At 35.0% G+C, this 22,794-nt stretch overlaps 1 protein-coding gene across 8 annotated transcripts in view; it reads right to left on the bottom strand.

Annotated features, from left to right (window-relative positions):
- ST8SIA6 (ST8 alpha-N-acetyl-neuraminide alpha-2,8-sialyltransferase 6) overlaps positions 1 to 22,794 on the bottom strand; it is a 101,131-nt gene that overhangs the window by 42,343 nt on the left and 35,994 nt on the right. For 4 of the 8 annotated variants that reach the window (XM_074266723.1, XM_074266720.1, XM_074266722.1 and 1 more), the window contains 2 exons: positions 20,539 to 20,631; positions 3,591 to 3,677 (listed from right to left, as the gene is read on the bottom strand). In XM_074266723.1, coding sequence (XP_074122824.1) covers positions 3,591 to 3,677; positions 20,539 to 20,631 — 180 coding nt within the window. Of the gene's footprint in view, positions 1 to 3,590; positions 3,678 to 20,538; positions 20,635 to 22,794 lie in introns of all 8 variants that reach the window. The other 4 variants (XM_074266718.1, XM_074266717.1, XM_074266721.1 and 1 more) reach the window with 1 other exon arrangement.

A 22,794-nucleotide genomic window follows, 5' to 3' on the forward strand; every position in this document is an offset into this window, starting at 1 on the left:
TGATCTCAAATCACAGAACTTTATAAGAGTGAATATTAGAATTAGAAGAGATCAACTAAGTTTTGCTGAATTTTTTCTCTTTCCTTCATAATTTTTCCCCCCTTATTCTCTAAAAAGAAAATCTTTGATTATAAAAATTGGCTTTCTGGAATGGGACAGGCAGGGATAAAAGAAAGAAATTTATAGTTTGCAAAAACAAAAACAAAAAAAAGAAGAGATCTTAAACTTTATAGACTGATTTCCTACCTAACACAGAAATTCCCTCTCTGTCATCTCTGAAAGATGGTCAGCTGAACTCTACAAGATACTTATAGTTTCTGGATGATTGCTCATGTACTAAGCAACTTATTCCATTGCTCAACAATATTAGTTTTAGAAAATTTTTCCCTTATTAAATGAGACTTTGTCTCTCTGTCATTTCCATTTATTAGCCCATTTCTGGAGCCATTCCTCTTCCACATGATAAATGTTCAGATATTTGAAGACAGCTATCATATCCAGTCTAAAAATTCTCTTCTAAGCATCCCAATTTCCTTACCATTTCTTTTATGACATGGGATCCAGACTCTCACAATCCTGACTGTGCTTTTAATGCACTCTGTCTTAAAATCTGGCTTGCAAAATTAAACACAAGGATACAGATGCAGGCTCATGAGGCTGGGCAAAAGTGACCACTACCATAGTGACCCACTAGATACAATTTTAAAGCAAAGCTATCACAGTGTAACAGACTCATAGTGTAGAAACTAAAATCTAGGGCTTTTTCCCACTGAAACTGACTTTTTGAACATCTATGTAGTTGCTTATACCAATCCCAATTAAATTTTATCTCATGAGGTTGGATCATTGGTCCAGCCTATCACAAGCAACTTTCTATCATCTAGTGCATTAACTAACCCCTTGCAATGAGGCATTCTTTGGACTCAGCACCCCATACTCCTCATTCCCAGAGCATTAGATATATGCTCCACATTAGACTTTGCTCACCCAGGACCTCATACTAATTTGTCACCTTTCCTTTAAAGGTCAACTTCTATCCTTCTCTAAGATTCAAGCTGTACCTTTAAAGGTATCGACTAGAAAGTCTGATAAAACAACCCATATAGGTATTTTTAGTAGGTTAGCAGGTCTCCTTTCAACCCTGGGTTACAGGTTCACTTAATAGTAACCTTTTTTTTTTTTTTTAAATAATAACTTTCTTGGGACAATGACCCTGCCTTTATTTTCTATATTAGGAGAATGACTTTAATGATGAGAATTTTTCATCAACAGCATAGTTACTTACTTATAGGACCTTCTTATTTAGATGTCCCACTATCAGATGATGGAACCCATCATCTTCCTCCTCAAAAGACTTTCCTTCTCGAACCTCCCTATAGCTGCTAGTATTTATTATCCTAGCCATTCCAGAATTACAAAGATAGCAATATCCGATAACGAGCCATTATGGTTGTAGCCGCTCCAGGCTGGAAATTCCAGCGACATCTTTGACTTTTCCTTAACCTTCAATCACTGTCTCATTGATTCTTTTTCTGAAAGGTCTCTTTGATTCCTTTCTTTTCTTTCCTCTCACTATCACCCAGCTCATAACAATAATAGCCAACATTGATTCAACACTAGCTCAAAGCCTCATTATCTCACTATTGGCTATTTGAAAGAGCCAAACTCCTTGCTTCTTGTCTGTCCCCTCATCAAGAGAAGCAGAGTATTGGGCTTGGACGGAGGAAAATCCATGTTCAGCTCTGCAGACAGACACTCATGTGACTGTGGAAAAGTCCCCTCACCTGTCTGAACACTCTCATCTGCCTCACAGGATTGTTAGGTCGGTCTGTAAGGTGAGATTCCTCCCGGCTCCTTCTTCACAAAATCAAACAAGATAAGAAATGCATACACACTGTAAACCCTAAATCAATATTAAATGTAAATCGCTTTTGTTTCACTCTACACCAGTGGAGCCAGCATATTCTTTGTACTATTCCAATTTAGGCAAATAATTTCTCTGCTTAAAAAGCTGAAATAGTTCCCTACTACCCGATGTGATCAACTTCCAACTTCCAATTCTGGAATGATCTTATCAATTTAACTTCCTCTTAAGCTTTTCACACCTGATGAAGACAAATGAATTTTGGTCTCTCTAAACATCCTGCACTGACTCCTTTAATTCTTTGTTCATTTTAAAAAGTCTCTAGGCAGACCCTCATGGAGATCAGGTTAGGATGGTTTCCAGTTCATGATGTTCTGTCATTTATTTGGGGAATTGGAGTCAGGAAGAAGAGTTAAAATCTGTTTACCACCTGTGTGACACTTGGCAAACTCTGTCTCAGTTTTCTCAGCTGTAAAATAAGAATAATAACACCACTAGGGTAGAAAACCTACCTTGAAGATTTGTTCTGAGGATCAAATGAGATTACATTTATAAAATACTTCGCATAGTGGATGGCCCATAGAAAATGTTCTGTAAATGGTAGCTATTAATATTATTATTATTATTTTGTTACAATCATCTATTTAACTATTTAATGTGAATATATCAAATTTCTCCAACCAGATTATAAATTCCTAGAAGGAAAGGGCCTTATCTTAATTATTTTCTGTAAATGTTCAATGGTATTTGTCACAGTACTATAGTAAAGAGGTACTTAATAAAACTTTGAAAATGAATACAAGATTTACACATTTTATTAGCCTGCAGATTTTTAATTTAAAAATACATGAACTTTTAAATTCTTACATCAAATTATCAACGGCCTTTCAAAATTTTCAAATAGGCCCTGAGAATAAGATTTTGGAATTTTCAGTAACAGGGTTCAGATAAAATCAGTACTTAACCACTTTCCAATATTGTACTATGAAATGATAGCAGTTTCTTCACAGGAGAATAGTTACTTCAGACTAGAGGCAAAGCCAATTATTTTTAAAGTTAACATTTAAAATGCACACCTGATGGTAATCAAAGTGCTTCCTTATCTCTACTATCATGTCTTGTCATATATTGTATAATCTGTTACAATAATAGTTCTTCACAATTCCTTTAATCATTTTTTTTTTTTTTTGCTAAAGGGCTATGGTAATTGTATGGTAAAGACATTCTCATTTAAACTTTTTTTTCATTTTTCAAATGCAAAGTTTTTCACAATCTGGCAAGTGGATGGTTAGAGATTTTGGTATTTTTATTTTGTATGTAATTTTAAATTAGGACCATTTCTCAAGCACACATACATATACACACATTGGCTCCCAAAGGGAGAATAATGTATAATTTTTCATCTATACAAAATCATGCTCTATTTTTAAAAAGTAGTCAATCACCCTTTGCTTCATGAATCAAGGTATAGAAATTATGGCATAAAGTTTGATTTAGAAATTGATTACCTCTAGAGATGAAAAAGGAAACATATTGGAAAAAACAAAGAAATAAAACTTCAAAGATTTCTAATGGTAAGAATATACACAAACACATACATTTAAAAAAAATAGCATTTTTTTTAAAAAAGGAAAAAAACTCTAATTGCTCTTGAAAGTTATCACTCTACTGCCAAAAAAAAATAACAAAAAAAAAAGTTCACATTTTCTCATGATAAAGTTTTTACCTAAACTTCTTATATTCTTCAGGTTGTCGTTGCCATCTGCAGTTCTGTACATTTGTAATAATTTCAAGGTAATAATCTTCTGAATACCTAAAAGTAAGAAATATCAGGGGAGTTGAACATGAAAATCTTGCAAAATTTAGAGTGTTTGAAACATGAGTACATAAGGACTATTATATTAAATTAATTGACTGTGCAACTTAATTCCAAACCTGCAGGTAAAAAGGCAAGTATCCTTTGAAGTAATTATGACATGTTTTGACAGCTAGACAGAACAGTAGATAGTGCAAGGCTCATCTCAAGAAATCAAATACACCCTCAGACACTCATTAGCTGTGTGACCCTGGGCAAGATACTTAACCCTTCCTGCCTCAGTTTCGTCACCTTTAAAAAGAGCTGAGAAGGAAATGGCAAACCACTCCAGTATCTTTGCCAAGAAAACCCCAAATGAGGTCAGGAAGAGTCAGATACAACTGAACAATTATGTGACTGAGAATTCACAATCCTGTTTTTTGTGAACTTTCTAAAATAAATATTTAAGATGATTCTAAATAACCTAAAATGTCTGCACATACAAGCATATGCATACCTTAAGGTTATCTGGTAATTTGATTTTTGTTTTATTTCAGTGAAAAAAAAATACTTAGTAGAAATTTGCCAGTAATAGACTGGTTAATAATGTCTACTTTCAGAGTTAGCATTTATATTGTAATTATTTCCAGACACAAAATTTTTCAAATTTGTAATAACAAATTATTGAATTTTGATCCACAAGATAAAAATGAATGATATATTTTTAAAACTTGAAATGTCTTAAGCATGAGTTACATATACACCCATTCACACACACACACACACACACACACACACACACACACAGAGGCAATTGGGATTAAGTGACTTGCCCAAGGTCACACAGCCAGGAAGTGTTAAGTGTCTGAGACCAGATTTGAAGTCAGGTCCTCCTGCCTTCAGGCCTGGTGCTCTATCCACTGCGCCACGGAGCTGCCTCTACTAATATATTTTCAAATAAACTTAGGAACACACCTGATAAAATTTCATCATATTTCCTTAGTCTGATGTTCAAAACTAAATCTAAAATGCTCTTTCAAGGAACAAATGAACAAACTGTAAAACATGTAAAGTACACAAGTTGGCATATGAAAAGTACTATATAAATGTTAGCTATTATTATTTTTTAATTTCCATTAAATTAAATTTTAATTAACAATTATAATACATTAAATAAAACATATATATATATATAATATGTGTAATAATTAAATTTAGTTTAAATTTTATTTTAATGGAGTATTTCTACTCTGTAGAAATAACATTTCTACACATTTAAACTTTAAAGTTTACTGTTTTTTCAAAGATTATCTCATTTAATCTTCATGATAACCTTGAGAAGTAAATAGCATTATCCCCAAATTACAAAAGAGCAAACTGAGGCTAAAAGAGGTCAAGTGACTTATTTGTTCAAAGTCACAGAGCAGTAAACGGCTGAGGCTGGATCTGAAATGAGTTCTTCCCAATTCCAGGTCCGGTCTTCTTTCCAGGCTGGCTGCCTCTAATACAGATTATACAAGTTACGTTGTGTAACTTACTCAGGCACAGAGCTATCAGATATGGAGTCAGGATTAGAATTTGAGGCTTTTGGTTCCTGGCTCCATTGGAAGTTAGAGACAATGACATCAGTTAATTAGATAGCTTTTGTATAAATGCTTTCACACCTACAGTATTATAACTTTCCTTTGGCGTACTTACAAAATAGTACCATTTTCTCTTTAAAATCCAGCAAGTTTCATGTGTAGCCTCCAAATTGCCATCCATCACCAATTGGAAACCCATTGTAGCTAGCTGTCTCCAGTTTAACAGGAACATTTAAGGCTGGGAGCCAATCATTTTGAGACTGTCTAATTTGACTCATTTGCAATTCATATAAAACAGCTTTTGAATATATTGTCATAGAGAAAAAGGAAGCAATCTAGTCACTGCACAATGGGGCAGTCCACCCCAGCACAAAGGAAGAAGCCCTCCTCCTGCCCAGTCCTTGTGAAGTGAGTTATTCCCCATGGTTAGTGGGATCAAAGCACTGTTTAGCTACTCCAGAAAATTCACACTGGAGACAGCTATAATGAAGGAGATTAAAAAATAGACTTAAAGAAAGAATCCCCCCATCTTTGCTAATTTCTGCTGAAAATAAACCAGAAAATAACTTCATTTGGAAATTAAGATCAAAATTGCATTATTAAGTGTGCAGGAAGGCTAGCTTCAGACGTGGAAGAAGAGAACTGTTTATCCTTAAAGTCTGTCTTATGTTCATGTGTATGTGTGTGTATGTTGGCCATAAAGTGATTATCTGTTACCTCTGTCATATCCATGCTATCCACTTTTGTCCCTTCAACAGTCAATATTTATAATAAAATTAGATATGTTTTCCAAAAGAACCAGTTTTTAGGTATGGAACAAGATATAAATTATGTGCAAGATTGTAGTAAACTTTAAAAAACATTTAAATAAAATGCTAATAAATGCCACCAAAATAAAATATAGTATATTACTTCTATTTGCTAAAAAAAGGGGGTAAAAGTTTTTAAATGTCTCTAAAGAAATATAACTTATTTTTATTTAATTTATAAATAATAAAAGTATTTGCATACTACAAAGCATCTCACAAACTAATTTTATAAGTATTTTCCTACAGCTTAACCAAGGTACAAGACAACTCTGTTTTAGATATCTATCCCCAAACCCTCCAAGGGACAAAAAATTTGGGAAGAGAAAGAAGGTTTTATTTATAAGGCCTGGAAGACATAATGATCAAAATGATCAATGATTAAAAATTGCCAAAAAGTAATGTCAACAACAACAAAAATATCATAACATTCCACAATTATATTGACTATGTTTGGTTAAGGAAAAGAGTTGAGAAAATGAATCTTTTTCTTCTCACTGTGATAGGGGAGTACAGACATGGAATGTTGCATATATGGTCAGCCAGGGTCACTGAGTTTGTTAGTTTTGTTAAAGACTTTGTTAAACTGCTTTTCTGCTCTTTCTTATAATACTCTTTGATCCAGCAATCTCTACTGGGCCTGTGTCCCAAAGATCATAAAAAAGAGAAAAAGACCCACATGTGCAAGAACATTTGTGGCAGTCCTTATTGTAATGGCAAGAAACTGGAAAATGAATGGATGCCCATCAGTTGGAGAATGGCTGAATAAATTATAGTATATGAATACTATGGAATATTATTGTTCTGTAAGAAACGATGAGCAGGATGATTTCAAAGAGGCCTGGGGAAACTCACATGAACAGATGCTGAGTGAAATGAGTAGAAGCAAGAGATCATTGTACACAGCAGCAACAAGATTATGTGATAATCAATTGTAATAGGCGTGGCTTTTTTCATCAATGAGGTGATTCAAGGCAATTCTAATACCCTTGGGATGGAAAGTGCCATCCACATCCACAGAGAGACTGAATGTAGATCAAAGTATATAGCATTTTCACCTTTTTTGGTTATTGTTTGTTTGCTTTTTCCTCTTTTCTCGTGGTTTTCTTCCCTTTCTTTGATCAGATTTTTCTTGAGCAAAATGACAAATATGGAAATATGTTTAAAAGAATTGCACATATTTAACCTATATCATATTGCTTACTGTTTTGGGAAAAGGGGAGGTAAAGAAAGAAGGGCGAAAAATTTGGAATACAAAGTTTTACAAAATGAATGTTGAAAACTATCTTTTCCTGTACTTGGAAAAATGAAATACTATTGAAAAAATATAAAATCTTTCTCACAAAGGAAGGTTGAGGTTCACAGGGTATCATGGAATGGAAAGGAGGATATGTTTGGAAGTTAATATGATATAAAAAATAAAAGGATATCAACAAAATTAAAATTAGAGTATCTTTTTTTAAAAATAGTGACATGAATATGATTGTTTTGTGTAATAATTACCAAATATAAGTTTATTTCCTAACTCCAGAAAAAATTCTGGAATGTCATTAGCACTCTAGAAAACCACTAATCACATCATTTAATTTCTCTACCCTTCAGTTTCCTCTTGTATAAAATGTCAACTTTGTGAAAGATAAGTTTTGCTTGTGACCCCTGGGGTTTACTACATACAGTAAAAACTTAATAATGTTTTTTTCAATTCATTCTAAAATCTCTTCTAGTACTCTGGTGCTATGTAATATTTTTTATTCCCTTAAATGAAAAAAAACCACCTTATTTATCTGAAAAGCTAAATGTCAAATTCTATAATTTGTTTATTTGGGATCACTTAAGGGCCCAGAAGATAGACTACTAGGATTTGGTCTGGAATCAGAAAAACCTGAGCTCAATCTGGCTTCAGACACTTATTACCTGTTTGACCCTGGACAAGTCAACCTCAGTTTCCTTATCTGTAAAATAGGGAGAATAATATCTTTGGAAAATTGTGATGAGGATCAGTGAAATAATAACTAGAAAGAGCTTAGCATGGAACCTGGAACATAATAAGTGCTACAAAACATTAGCTAGTAGGTGAAGAAACAGGGTGAGGGAGGGGAGAGGAGAAAGAAAAGGAATTTCCATGTCAATGGAAGTATATCAACCACACAGTATGATGGATTCTGAATAAAAAAAATTAATTACTTGTTTTATTTTTTCTGGTTATACATGCCTATTAACTTTTTAAATACACATTTCTTTATGAATCATGTTGAGAGAAAAAAATCAGAACAAATGGGAAAAACCACAAGAAAGGGAAAAAAACAGAAAAAAAGAACATAATATATGTTGATTTACTGAGTGTAAATTCTGAAGCTGTGTGAAGCACACTATAGAAGTTATTTATTGTTGTTCAGATCTTTGTGACCCTATTTGAGGTTTTTGTGGCAAAGATACTGAAGCTATTGCCCATCTTTTTTCCTCCATCTCATTTTACAATTAAGGAATCTGAAGCAGACAAGTTAAAGAGGTGTCCCCTAATTAATAAGTGTTTCCTGACTCTAGGCTCAGTGTTTTATCCACTGCATCACCTCGCTGCCCAAGTATTATTATTATTTCCATTTTACAGATGAAAAAACTGAGGCAGACAGAAGTTACATGGCTTAGCCAGGGTCACATATCCAGTTAAGTGTCTGAGGACATAACTGAATTCAGGCCTTCTCCAGGCCAGACTTGGTGCTCTATTCAGGCTGTCACTTAGCTGCCCAGAACTGCTCTCCACTAAGCTAAATTCTAGAAATGAAGACAATGAATATAACTTTTCTCACACAGTGAGATCAATAATCATTTGTCGGGGATGTAGGAGATGAGATTCGTGCTTGGAATGGGGGGTCAGGTCAAAGTTCTGGTTCTGCAATTCTATGGTTCCAGGTTCTGAGTCAGTCCATGAACTGTCATATGTGTAAAGAATGCAATCGAGAATTAAGACCATGTAGTGGGATGGAGGGATCCTGGTTCTGGAGCCAGAAGCCCTGGATTCCCAACCCACTTATTACCTGGGTCGCACTTGACCTCTCCAGGTTTGCTATCTGTAAAATAAGGGAGGCCAGACTAGAAGCCCTTAGTGCTCTAAATTGATGATCAATTGAAAGTTCATCAAAGAGAAATGGGAGCTTGAGACGTGGAGCAGAATTGGGTTAACTATGTGCAGGGTAATCGAACACTTACCCTCCATCTCTTTTCTTGGCTGATAAAAGAACAGGTATGGACGATGTCTCCCAGAGAGCATGAGAGATGGGGATCTGATACCTCTATTTTATACACACCGCCCAGCTACTCTATTTTTTAAGCCAAAGTCTGTCAGAGATAATTTATTAATACGTAAACATTCTGCTTAGAGAAAGTTCCAAATGGGCAAAGCCAAATGCTTTCCATATACTACGTAAACCCAAGTTATCTGAGTACAGAATATTGAAACAGCTCCAGGGATTCACTCATCAAGATAGCAATTCAGATTCTATTCCACGGCTCCAATTGGAGCCAACAAAGTTTAATATTGCATTATCTGAGAAAGCTGTACATTTATATGGAGTATGAGAACATTAACCCTTTCATTATCTGAAAAGTCACCACTGGAAAAACTAACTGGGGCAAATGCAAGAAAGTACACTTTGGAAAAGTGTCAATTGACAAGAAATGATCCCTTAAATGACGGAGTTGAGAGAGAGAGAGAGAGAGAGAGAGAGAGAGAGAGAGAGAGAGAGAGAGAGAGAGAGAGAGAGAGAGAGAACAAAGGTTTGTTGTTGGGGGCTGTGGGAAGAACATGATAGGATGGCTTTGGAGATTACAAGATGATAGAGGATCTTTCTATTTTAACTAATTATCATTGTTAACTTAGTAAAAAAAAAATGTGCTATTTCTAGCTTTAGAAGAGCCTAAAGTTGTATTTTGTTGTTGTTGTTGTTGCTATTTTTGGTCTTTATGATTTCATCATCCAAGGGAGTTCGCAGTGAAGAAATTCTCTCTACCAAAGCAGATCTGTATTTATATTGTAAGCTACATGAGGCAAGGAGTGGTCTTTTATCTCTTTTTATATTTTAATCCTTAGCATGGTTCCTGGAACATAGGAGGTGCTTAATAATTGTTCATTGATTGACTGATATCCTTTGCAACTTAGATCCTAATAGGTCAAGGGATTTAGGTCGCATGTTCTTGACTGATAAAAGAACAGGGATGGTTGATGTCTCCCAGCGAGCATGAGAGTTGGGGATCTGATACCTCTATTTTATACACACTGTCCAGCTACTCTAGCCAAAGTCTGTCAGAAATAATTTATTAATACGTAAACATTCCTCTTAGAGAAAGTTCCAAATGGGCAAAGCCAAATGCTTTCCATATACTCCGCATACCCAAGTTATACAATGATTGTGATGTGATGGAAGAATGGCTTAAATCCAGGGCTTCCTGACTTAGAGATAAGTTTTCCATCTGCTCTATCATGGCTGCTTTTCACCAAGGGACCCTTTCTGTTCCATGCCGTCTAACTGTGATGAAGCCCTACCCAATTTGGAGCTCAGTATGATGAAATCTATCCAAAACGACACTAAGCTAATGATCACTAACACTAGTAGGTTTGATGAGAATGACACTGACATCAAATTTCCTTTCCCTATTAAAATTTTAAAAATCAATCCCCAAAATTTTGTCCTGAAACCAATAAAAAATGATACACTGCTAGGATGGAAAAACAGAAATAACATCAGGAGGTGCCTGTTAGCCTAGATATGGGTCTAGAATTATTGATGACACCTTTTGGGTACATTTCTGAATATCTAAATAGGGCCATATTTTTCCAACAATGAGAACTGTATTCTGTTTGGAGGAAGATAACGGCTCATTGATCTTACACCATCCATTTTCAGCCATGGGACTCTCATAGTTGCAAGGAGTATAACAAAAAAAAAAAAAAAATAGCAGATATGATATTATATCTTCTTCCAAAAGGGAAGTAGGTTTATTGAAAGCCACTTATGGTGGTAAAAATCCAGGAGCTGACAAGGGGTTTGTGGAATATCAGGTGAATGGTTGTCTGTATATCTTAAATGGATAGTTCCTCCTCAACTTGACCAATAGAAATAAGGGTTGTCACTGTAAGTAATGTTAATTCACACTTATTTAGTGTGTCTTAAAATGTTTTTCTCATAATAGCCCTATGAGGAGGTATTATTGTTCTATTTAGCAGATGAAAGTCGTCACAAAATAGATACCATACAAAAAGTGCATAACAGCCCTAAGCCCCACATCAAGATATTCTGACTTCAAGTCATGCACCCTGAATATTTCAAAGGCTCTTAATATCAAAACTATTCATGGGAATGAGGATATAAAAGCCACCTATGACAATAATGTCATGCTCTGAAAAAAGGAATATGGAGATTACTTAATTAATTTCTACTGTTGATCGCCCAGCTGTTCTTTTGGGAACTGTTGTACAACATACTGCTGCCTCAGCAAACACTTTTTAAAGCAGCCTAATTAAAATGTATAAAGAAATAGGAAAAGTGGATTGTGTTTTAAAGCTAGGAGGTTTCTGAAAAGTTTCATGTTCTTAAAATCATGTCATTCTTTTTTTATTAGGTTTATGGCTTATGAATCATGTTCTCACGAAAGCTAAGGGAATAGCAAATGAGTAGTAAATAAACTCTAACTTTATTAAAAAAGCACAGTACAGTTTAAGTTTAACACAAAGAAAAGGGAGAAATTGTTTTTTAATCTCAGCTGAAATGGAGACGATTTCTAAATGTTTGTGAAGCATAAGAAGGGAAAACATGTTTTATAAAAATGTGATGCATCAAATGAAGGAAGCCAAAAGCTGAGAGACTCTTCAGAAAACTTAATATATGAAGAATAATTTCTTCAAGAGGATACTCATAAATGTCAGAGGCATCAAATGACATCATAGAAAAATGTAATTGACTATGACATAAGAGAAAGGAAGTGACTAATTAATTATAAACATGAACATCATTTTTAATAAGCAGTCTATATACAATCAGGCCATAGGACTGGTTAGAGGAAGAGATCAAAGTAGATATCAGTTTATAAAGCTAAAGGAATAAAATTTCCTGGGACTAATAGTCATAATTCTAATCTTGATTTGCTTAGAAATACAGATACAAAGACAACACTGATCTGGGGAGCCTTTTAGCTGACAATTTCTGAGGAGGAAGATGAAAGACCACGAACAGGGCTGACTTAGGAAACCATGAGAAGAAAAGGAACCTGCAGAAAACTCTGGATGATATTCAGTATACAATCACCCAAGAGTATTTGCATGTCCTGGCCTGGAAACACCTCCTGCCTTTTGTTTCCAGCAGGTCCCTGACACTGATGGAGTACCTTCCTTCCCTATATCTCTGCTCATGGAACTGGGATGAAAGGGAGCTGGGGAGCTTCTAAAAGGATAATGAAAATAATAAAAAGAGAAACCATACAGATAACTAAAACATTCAGAAAGAGCCAGACTCAAGTGACAGTAGAGAAAAAAGCAGAAATAAAACCAAAAATTCTCAAGGACCAGCAAGAAGAAAGGATTGGGCTGAAAGCAGAAGAATGCCAGGGGAGAGATGAGGAACTGCACAAAGAACATGAGTTTGGTTTTTTACACTCAAACATTCCATGAGGGCACATGAGTCTGAAGTTATACCACATACTATTGGGCTCCATGCTCCTGATTTCACAGACCCTTATTAATTTGTGGGTTCCTTGCACTTTCATCATTACTAACCCCCACAAAATTTGTAGAGAATAGATATTATCAGTCAAATTAAAAGGAAAGGACAACAAATAGACATAAAATAGAACAGATCTGCTGGAATTTCTAGACTGATATGTCCTCATTGGAGATGATAGGGAATTGTCACATTTCAATATTGAGGAAATGAAATTAGCCCTTAAGAAGACGAATTTGAGAAGAGTTCCTGACCGAATTCATGTAGAAGGAATTGAAGCTGCAGACACCACAATCTTGGCCACTGACAATCAAAATTCAAGATAATTCAAAGAGAATATCATTTTTATGAAAATTAAAAAGGGAAATGGTGTAGACATTAACAATTAATGAGCTGTAAGTTTGGGTTTTTTATCTCTATCAAATATATATAGGAATGGACTATCCATGAATATATACTAATAGAACAAGTAGGCTTTCACCAATAACTTTTTAGAGAGATCACAAAACTGAGTTTTGAATGAAACAAAATTTTGTTACAGCTGTTGTTTGCCAATTATGTTTAAAAATGACTACAGAGAATAAAGTGATCTTTTAAAAGCCTTCTGAAGCATGGTCTGTCTATCTATCTATCTATCTATCTATCTATCTATCTATCTATCTATCTATCTATACAACTACAATTATATATGTGCCAGACTTATGTAACATTCTCTGACATGCAACTTTAGATCTGATTTTGTTCAATTATCTGAAATTTTTTTTATCATTAAGTGATGTATAAAACACTGAAACAGTTTTACTATAAAAAGAAAGTGAATAAAAGACACTGATATTCAGACTTTAATTTGCAAATATAGCACTAAACATCCTATTGAATCTAACTACCTACCTATCATCTGTCTCTGCTATCTTTCACCTATCTCTACTCTCTCATAGTCTATATCGGTGAGATCATGTATTCATCAGAGTAAATTCCTATTTATTAAGCAAGTTTTTCTTTTTTCTTAGTGCTGTCGTCTGTTAAGGAATAACTACAAATGATGATTCAAAAGGAAGACATCTGAGTAAGTGTTCTAACATGAAGAAGTTTTAAGATTGAATATTTTAACTATGGGAAACAAGTATTAGTTAACACTAAATTCAGCTTCACTAATGGGACTGTCCTATTTAAGTAATGCTCATTTTAGTCTTTAGCATTGCAGTTAAGATGAACAGAAGCATTCTAACGCTTATCCCTGAAATATTGCCATCTGCCCTGCTGCAGGAGCTCCCTCTGAGTGGTGATGGGGGATATGCCCTTTGTTCTACCAGGTAAGGAACTAGAAATGTGCCCAGACCATTTAGCCATCTACCTTGGACATTTTGCCATCTGCTCTGCCCCATTCTTTCCATATATCCTTCCACTCCCCTCTACATTTTCTAACTCTTGTTTGGGGAACAGTAATCAAATCAATGTATTAGCTAGCATTTCTGTAGTGCTTTAAGGCCGATAAAACAGTTTTCAGAGATTATTTCACCCTGACAATATTTATGGGAGGGAGGTATTGCTATTATCCCCATTTTACTGATGAAGAAAGTGAGACAGAAAGTGGCCTGCCATTGTTCCTGGAAAAATTATGTCAATCAATTGTTGTAAGATTCCAGTCACCGTCCTAGAGGCTCCTAAGTACAAAACTCCCTTCTTTGGGCCCCACTTTTTATCTATGGTGTCTGCTACTATTAGAATGTAAGATTCCCTAAAGACAGGAACTGTCTCATTTTTCTATTTGATTCTCTAGCCCTTAACACTAATCCCTAGTCTTTAGATCAGTCAAATCAATAAACATTTATTAAGTACTTACTAGATTCCAGGCACTGTGCTAAATATTGGGGATACAAAAAGAAGCAAAGGAGACTAAAATCTAGTGGGGGGACAACAATGCAAGCAAATATATACAAAGCAAGTTAGAAGTAAGATAAATAAGATATAATTTATAGAGGGAGGCACTAGAATTAAGAAGGGTTGGTGAAGACTTTCAGTAAAAAGTGGGGTTTTAGCTGGAGCTTGAACCTAGACAGTCAGTATTTAGAACAGTAAGAGCCAAGAGATATCTCATGGCCCAGCCAGGAGTCTAATGTCACTGGATCAAAGAATACTTGTAGGGGAGTAAGGTGTAAGAAGGCTAGAAAGGGAGGGAGGGATGAGATTATGAGAGATTTTGAATGCCATATAGCAAAGGGGTAATACATTTTTTTTTCCATTCATTCAATATAATAGGAATTGGAAGTTTCCTTATATTATAATGATTAATGACTAAAAAGCAAAAAATAACTTTAAAAAGCCTATTTTTGTTTTCCAAGAACTGACCATACCTTAGCCACAATGTGGGCAGCTTCCAGTTTGTCACTCATATCCTTCTCCCTGGAGAGCAGAACTAAGAAATCCTTCATTTTTCTAGGATGGCCATTTGAATTTTAAAAAGAAGGGAGCTATGAATCCTCATATCTTATCAGCCACAAAAAAGCTACAGCTACAAAAAAAGATTGAGTGTTTTATGACCTCCATCATGACTTCATCAGAGAATTGAGAGCTCTAGTTCTATGAATGGTCAAGAGAATATACTTATTTATGTTATTCACCAAACTGAACCTCAGTTCTTTAATCTGGACAATAAAGAGATGGACTCAGTGACCAAGTTCCTTCTAGTTTGAAAATTTTTTCTGTTCCTGAGCCAGCACGGATGAAAATGATTAAATCATGGTTCAGCTGAGTTTGGGTTACTTTTGTTTTATGTAAAATAAAGGAAAAAATTCAAAAATTTGCATCCTGATCTCTAGGTCAGTTTCTATGATCCATCTTGAGCTTTTCAGAGCAAAAATCAGACAGGTCAGGCTCTCTGGAGAGGCTTGCCATAGTCTTAAGAGTGTTAAATGGCTCTCACATATAGTGACAGCTTGTTAACTTCAATTTTTCTGATTTATTTATTAGTCCTTACCAGTGAAATGGAGAACTGCACAATGAACTAAATTGTGGGAATTTGTCAAATGAAGTCATGCTAAAGATGCCATGAGAAATTATCAAACTGGAGTTAGGATCTAGCAGCACTCTATTTCATTGAGAAACACTTCATCCTCAAAAGTTGACCCCAGAGGGCAGCTGGCAGCTCTTATTGAAGAAGAGATTTTTAAAAAAAAGGACTCGTGCTACATTGAGGAGTCATTAGGGCATCTAACAGGTACTCAAGGGAATCAAGCCAAAGCTATATATTACTGTGTGCCAGAGAAAGCCTACACAGGATCAAAAGTCTTTGTTGACAGACAATGAAAATTGAGGAATTCTTGCTTTGTCTGCAGGCTGTCAAGTGATATATAAGCTTTATAGCTTTTGGGGGGAAGTTTCAGCCGCTATAATTTATGCCTCCTCTTTTCAAATAGTATTTCAGGCCATGTTGCATTCTTCTAGGCTCTGATAAATATTGAAGAACATTTAAAAGCCAGTCTTCAATCTACACTGTGGTCAATCGAGCAATTCAATTTAATTCAACAGATCTTTATTAAAGACCTACTGGGTGCACAGCGGTGTGCTAGTCCCTGGGGAGAAGAAGATGAACAAATATGATCTAGTCCCTACTAGTTCACAACCTACTGGGGTGACACAATATGTGTGCAAAAAAGCATGACTCTCAGGTAGAATGTAATAAAGGCAAAGGAAAGATCCAGAAAAAATATTCCAGGAGAATTTGAGGGGAGTAGGTTTATTTTTGGCTGGAGGGATCAAGGAATATGATACCTGAGCAAGAAAGAGAAGGATTTCAAGAGGTGGAGGGTTTACTAAATATTACTAATGAGAGTAACCAGAATTTTTCCAGCTGTAAGAAGCTATCAGCTACCAGCAAGCCTTTATATCAAGCACTTCACATGTGCCAGGGAATGTTATGAGCACTGGAGGTTCAAAGGAAAAGGGGGGAAATTTTCCTGCTTTAACAAACATTCTAATGAGAGAGAATGATACAATATAAAAAGCAGTGACTGTGGAGTGAGACTGGCTTCAAATCTTGTCTCTAATATTTAATACTGTTTGATCTTACACAAGTCACTTAACAGATCTTTTCTAGCTCTAGGGGTGGGGATGGGTGTAGAATATATGCAAAATAGATGGAAAGTAACCACTTGGATATTCATCTGCTATATTACATAAGAAGAGTTTATGTTTTGATCATTTTCAGTTAGCTGATATAAATGAATATATTCAATATATAGATAATATGGTCTATATAGACAATATAGTCAATATAACTGCATATAGTCAATAGATACACAATATAGTCAATATAGACAACATAGTCAATATATAGATAGTCAATATAAAGCTAAAGAACTGGTCAAAAAAGTAGGTACATATTTGCAGGAGACAACTACTCTGTTCTAATCAGAAGTCCCCATTTCATCCCATAAATTTGGGCACTTTCACAAAATAATCACCACAAATGGAAGAAGTGAACTTCCATGTTTTCTCCCAAGTACATCTGAAGACTTAAAGTAGCCATTTATACAGTAAGGGAATGATCGATATGTATTGAGTTGGATTGGCTTGGATTGAATTAGAAAGCAAATCCATCAAGTACTTGCTTTGGGGACATATGGCGTAGATTTTAAAAAGAAAGGCAGTCACCAATCTTGCTAGCTTAAGTGCCGCAAGAGATGCTGTGATGGCTGTTGTGCTTGTTCCTTGCCACCATCATGGGTTACCATAGCAATGAGGGGCACCCAAAAGAGCTTCGGTCCCAGTGTGGCCACGAGAGTCAATCTAATTATACATGCAAATGGTGAGAGGGAGAAAATTGCAAAAAGTGCATCTTCCTGAGACCCCAGTTCACTGTGTAAATTGAAAAAGAGAAAAGAGACAATAATGGGCCAAAGGAGAAAAAAAAAGTGATATGAGAAAAAAGTTGCCAAGTGGAAGAAAAAGAATTTATCACTAGAGGGTCAGCCCTTCTGTGCTATCTGCCTTGAGAGAAGTTAATTCATTGTCTGGAACAATGAGAGTCAAGGTAGACAGCTTGAGTACGCACTGTAACTTTAAAAGCAGAGAGAAAGGAATTACATCTTTGAAAGGTAAAAAGGAAAAAATAACATAAAATGACTTGATATTATATTTTATTTAACAAGTAGAAAAAATTGGGTTGAGATACAGAATAACACTGGTGTCCTTCAGTCATTTTTCAGTCATGTCTGACTCTTTCTGATCCCATTTAGGGATCACATATTTTCAGTCATATCCAACACCATTTGGGGTTTTCTTGGCAGAGAAACTGGAGTGGTTTGCCATGTCCAGCTCATCTTACAGATGAGGAAACTGAGGCAATAGGCCGAAGTGACTTGCCGAAGGTCACACGGCCAGTAAGTATCTGAAGACAGACATTTATTTACTCAGGAGGGTTAGTTAGTGTTCCTGTCTCCAGACCTGGCCCTCTAGCCAGCGTGCCATCTAATTGTCCACACTGAGGGGAATTGGGAAAAACAGTGAGAAAACTGCAGAAGTCTAAGAAGAGAAGGAAAAGTTAATAGTAGGACAATCATAATAGGTTTATAAATATAATAAATGAAGTTCATAAAGTATTTTTCTTACAGCAATCCTGTGAGTTAGGAGACACAAAATATTTTTACAGATAAGAAAACTGAGGCTCGTAAAAGCCATACCACCTGCCAGTGATCATATAGCCAATAAGTCATGGAACCAGGTTATATAAACCCTTGTCTGCTAACGCTAGTTCTCGAATTCCAGCACTGAATGAAACAAGAAGATGCTGGAGAGTTCATTGGGTACATTATAAAAATATCACCACCACTCTGAATTCTAGAGGTAGGGTGGACAGTGCCTTTAAGACTGGAGAAACACCTACCCAAAAAGAGAATGCAGATTACTGGGTTTTGGGGGGCAGCTAGTTGGTGCAGTAGATCGAGTGCTGCTCCAAAGTCAGGATAATCTCCACTGAACATGATTCTAATGATCAAGCTTTTCATTATAACTTTGAGGGGCAAAGTAAAAATGGTTTTAGTTTTGGTAAATGTAGAAAAAACCACGTTGCCTCTTGGAAGGGGATATGAGAAAGAGAAAACGTGGAAACTTTAAAAGAGCACAACAAAATGGATAAATTATTGCTTTTTAAGAAAATAAAATTATTCCTTATCAGTATACAATGAAGGGCTTCTGCTGCTGGGCTCTATAACCTCTTGGTAGTCTTGGTCACAGCATGCATAATTTTTGACAACAGAAAATGAAACTGAAAAATTAGTCTCTTGTGTGCCAAATAACACTTTCATAGCAATCAGCAATTCATGTGAGCTCCGAGTAGACCTTTGCTAAGCAGACAACCAGCAAAGGCTAATTATACAAGCTAGTTGAAAATCAGGACTGTAATGGAAAGGCATCCCCCCAAAGAATAGCCGGGGAAAGGCTTTTTCATCAAACATATCACAATAGAAAAAAAAAAAAACAATAGTGAGGGAAACTGAAGAGAGAACACGAGAGACTGAGCACATCACTCTGATCATCTCATTGTGGTTGAGCATTTTTGTTCAAGATGGGAATTTTAAGTTTGTAAAATCCCTGCCTTTAATATTTCTCCTAGTATTAGCTTTTCTTTCTCACATATTGAAGATTGACTCAAAGCCATTTGATCTCTACAAAAGTTGAGCATTCTGATCCTCAGGACAAAAGTCACCTTTGGTGTGTAATGTAATGGAAATGTGAGTGGGGAATAACAATAAACATTAATATTTATATTATATACATCATTAGATATATATGTGTATACATGTATATATACATGTATATCATTAGATATCATATGTGTAGACGTATATGTACATGTGTTTATATTTATGTACAATCTTATTTGTGAATTTGTGTGTGAATTATGTGTGAATTTGTGACTATGGGGTCAATCCTATATTACTATTAGTATTCAATCATGTCAGACTCTTTGTGACCCCATTAGAAGTTTTCTTGGCAAAGATACTGGAATGGTTTATCATTTCGTTCTCTGACTCATTTTACAGATGAGGAAACTGAGGCAGAAAGGGTAAAGTGACTTATTTGGAGTCACACTGCAAGTAAGTGTCTGAGCTCAGGATTTCCTAACTCCAAGCCCAGCACTCTAGAAGTACTATTATTCCCATTTTATAGATGAGGAAATTGAAGTTAAAGGGAAGTCAAGTTGCCTTGTCCAGTGTCATAGGGCTAAGTAGCCTCCAATTTAAGATAAGAAATCTCTCTTTCCTGACTCTGTTCAGTGCTCCAGTCATCTAACTACATCATGTCCCAGTGTATAGTCAGGTTCCAGGGAAATGTTAAACATTTAACAATCTTTAACAATCTTTAATCTTTAACAAGGGTTTTTAAAGACTAATGACTTTGATGTGGATTCCGAATAAAATTCTAGTCAAGATAATTTTAAAAACATTTAGAAAACCAAGATATGAAATAAGAAAATAATCATTTACATTTAAAAGTATACATTGCTGGTGAAGTTGTAAATTATTCTAGAAAATTATTAGTATAATACAGAATATCATTGAATTGTGCATATCTTTGATTCACTAATATCACTACTATGTACACAATCCAAGGAAGGTCAAAAAAAGGGGAAGGAGATACAGTTAAATCCATATATAAATAAGATAGCATATTTTACATAGGTATATAATAGATTTCATAGCTACACATTCAGATGTTTTGTACTTACATGCGCATATACATTTTAATACATAATAAAATATGCAAAGTAGAAACTTACCTTTTTTTTTTCATAAATGAAGATAAAAGCGTGTCTTGTAGGTTTTTGCATTCTGGTGGCAGATGGAGTGGCTTTTTTATACCCAGATTTGTGCTGCTTCATAAAAGAAATAAGGAATGGAAAACAACAAAATTAAAAATTAGAAAGCTTTTCCTTAATGTTATGTTCTTTGTTAATGAAATAGGATTTAATTTCTGAAATTATGACCAAATAAAGCCTCTTTTCACTTTCAAAATTGCCCTTCTCCATTAAAAAAAAAAAAAAAAGATAGTGATATAACCACTGTGGCATTCTAACTTCTAGATAAATTCACTTCACATTACAAACTAAATTATACAGACATGTAAATTAGAAAAGCAATTTATAAAAGAAAGAGGCTCTGAAATATTGGATTTGTTAAAGTATATTTACATATTTTGATAAGTACCAATTTTTTTTATTAGCAAGTAAAAAAAAAAGTAATTTAACACATTATATATTATGCCATTCTTTTGTGCATGGACAATGAGCAAGGCCCAGAAGAAAATGGGAGGAGGGCAAACCAGATTGCCTTTGGAGAACTGTGTGGGGTACGTTTAATGATTCTGAACTTTGCCCCGAAAAAAATTCATATTTTTTAACCACTAAATTCTTCCTATGATTCAGGACAGCTCCAAAGCACAAATTCCAGTATCTCTGAAGAATTATCCAAGAGGCCTTATCCAAGGGTCATTCAAAGAGTGTTGCAGATGATAGGTTTCATCACCAAAGAATTGACCACTACGTGATGGATTTTTTCAGCCCAACAACTCTTTAAAATGGCCCATTAGAGTTGCTCTCAGCATAGATGAAGAATTCATGAGGCATTTTATTTCTTTGCTTTGAAAGATGATGTTTTGGATTATAAACTATGAACACCTATATAGGTGAGGCTGGAGAATCCAAAAGTCTTTTCTATACTTTAAGAGATACTAATGAAGCTCTGAAACTTCTAGGTGTCTGGGACCCCAAGACCTGCCTAGGGCCAGTCAGAGTGTATCAGAAAAAACTATAGGAATCCAGGTCTCCCTGATTATGAAGTTAGTCCTCTGCCCATTTTATCATGCCATCCTCTCTCTACTTAGCAAAAATAAGTTCTGTCCTTTGCCTAATTATCATGGGAAATGTTTGTTTCTTCTTTGCAGCACTGTCTCCTAAATGTTGTGGCTGGTGATTAAAATTCACATTTATTTATACACACACACACTCATCTATATACAAATATATATATAATTATGTTTATCTAGTGCTTCAAAGTTTTCTAAATATTTTGCTTATACCTTTCCTGAGAGGTAAATAGTAGAAAATATTGTGTCACATTTGATCCAAGAAGAAATTGAAGTCCAAAGGGATGATATAGTTTGCTCAAGGTAATGGAGAGAAATTTAATGCCCTTTGCTCTATACTGCATGGCCCTTCTATACAAAATAAATAAATAACTTCATTCCTATCATTTGATTTAAATAACGATTTACAAGATGTTCACACCAAAAATTATTTTTAAAAAAACCAGAAATGGGAGACAATATTCTATCCCTTTTTATAATTTAATGTTTCATAATTCCTAAGAATGAAAAGCTAGTGGTTAGAGCATTTAGGAAAACCACTTAACACCTATGTGCCTCAGTTTCCTCAAATGTAAAATGAGAAGAAAATTGCAAACCACTCCAATATTTTTGCCAAGAAAACCTCAAAGCGGGCCACAGTCTCAGACATGACTGACAACAACAGAGGAACAATTCCAAGTAATGCAATCCATTTTATATTGCCTCTGAAGATCCTCTCAACCCATTCTTTCTTTGCTTTCTGGAGTCTCATAAAGAAGGGTCTAGGGCCTCTCCTTTTTGGATATGAATAACTCCATTTTACGATTATCCTCCAAATAAGGCAGAAAATCAACAGTCACATCTACTTCTTAGAATTTGTGGGAAATTTTTCAACTTTAAAAATTACTCTATCCCATACCATTGTGGAAGCATATTTAAAACCTGTTTTTGTTCAACTAAAAATATTCTCAATAAAAAGAATATATTTATTTGAAAAATATTTTGCAATGCCAATATTTATAATATATAAAATAATCATGGTCATAATATTAATATGATTTTTGCTGTTCAGTCATGTCTAACTCTTAGTGACCCCATTCTGAGATTCTCTTGGCAAAGCCACTGGAGTGGTTTCCCTCCTCCAATCCACTTCATAGATGAGGAAACTGAGATGAACAGGTCCAAATGGGTT

Source organism: Sminthopsis crassicaudata, chromosome 5 (assembly GCF_048593235.1).
Source record: "Sminthopsis crassicaudata isolate SCR6 chromosome 5, ASM4859323v1, whole genome shotgun sequence".
Taxonomy (NCBI): domain Eukaryota; kingdom Metazoa; phylum Chordata; class Mammalia; order Dasyuromorphia; family Dasyuridae; genus Sminthopsis; species Sminthopsis crassicaudata.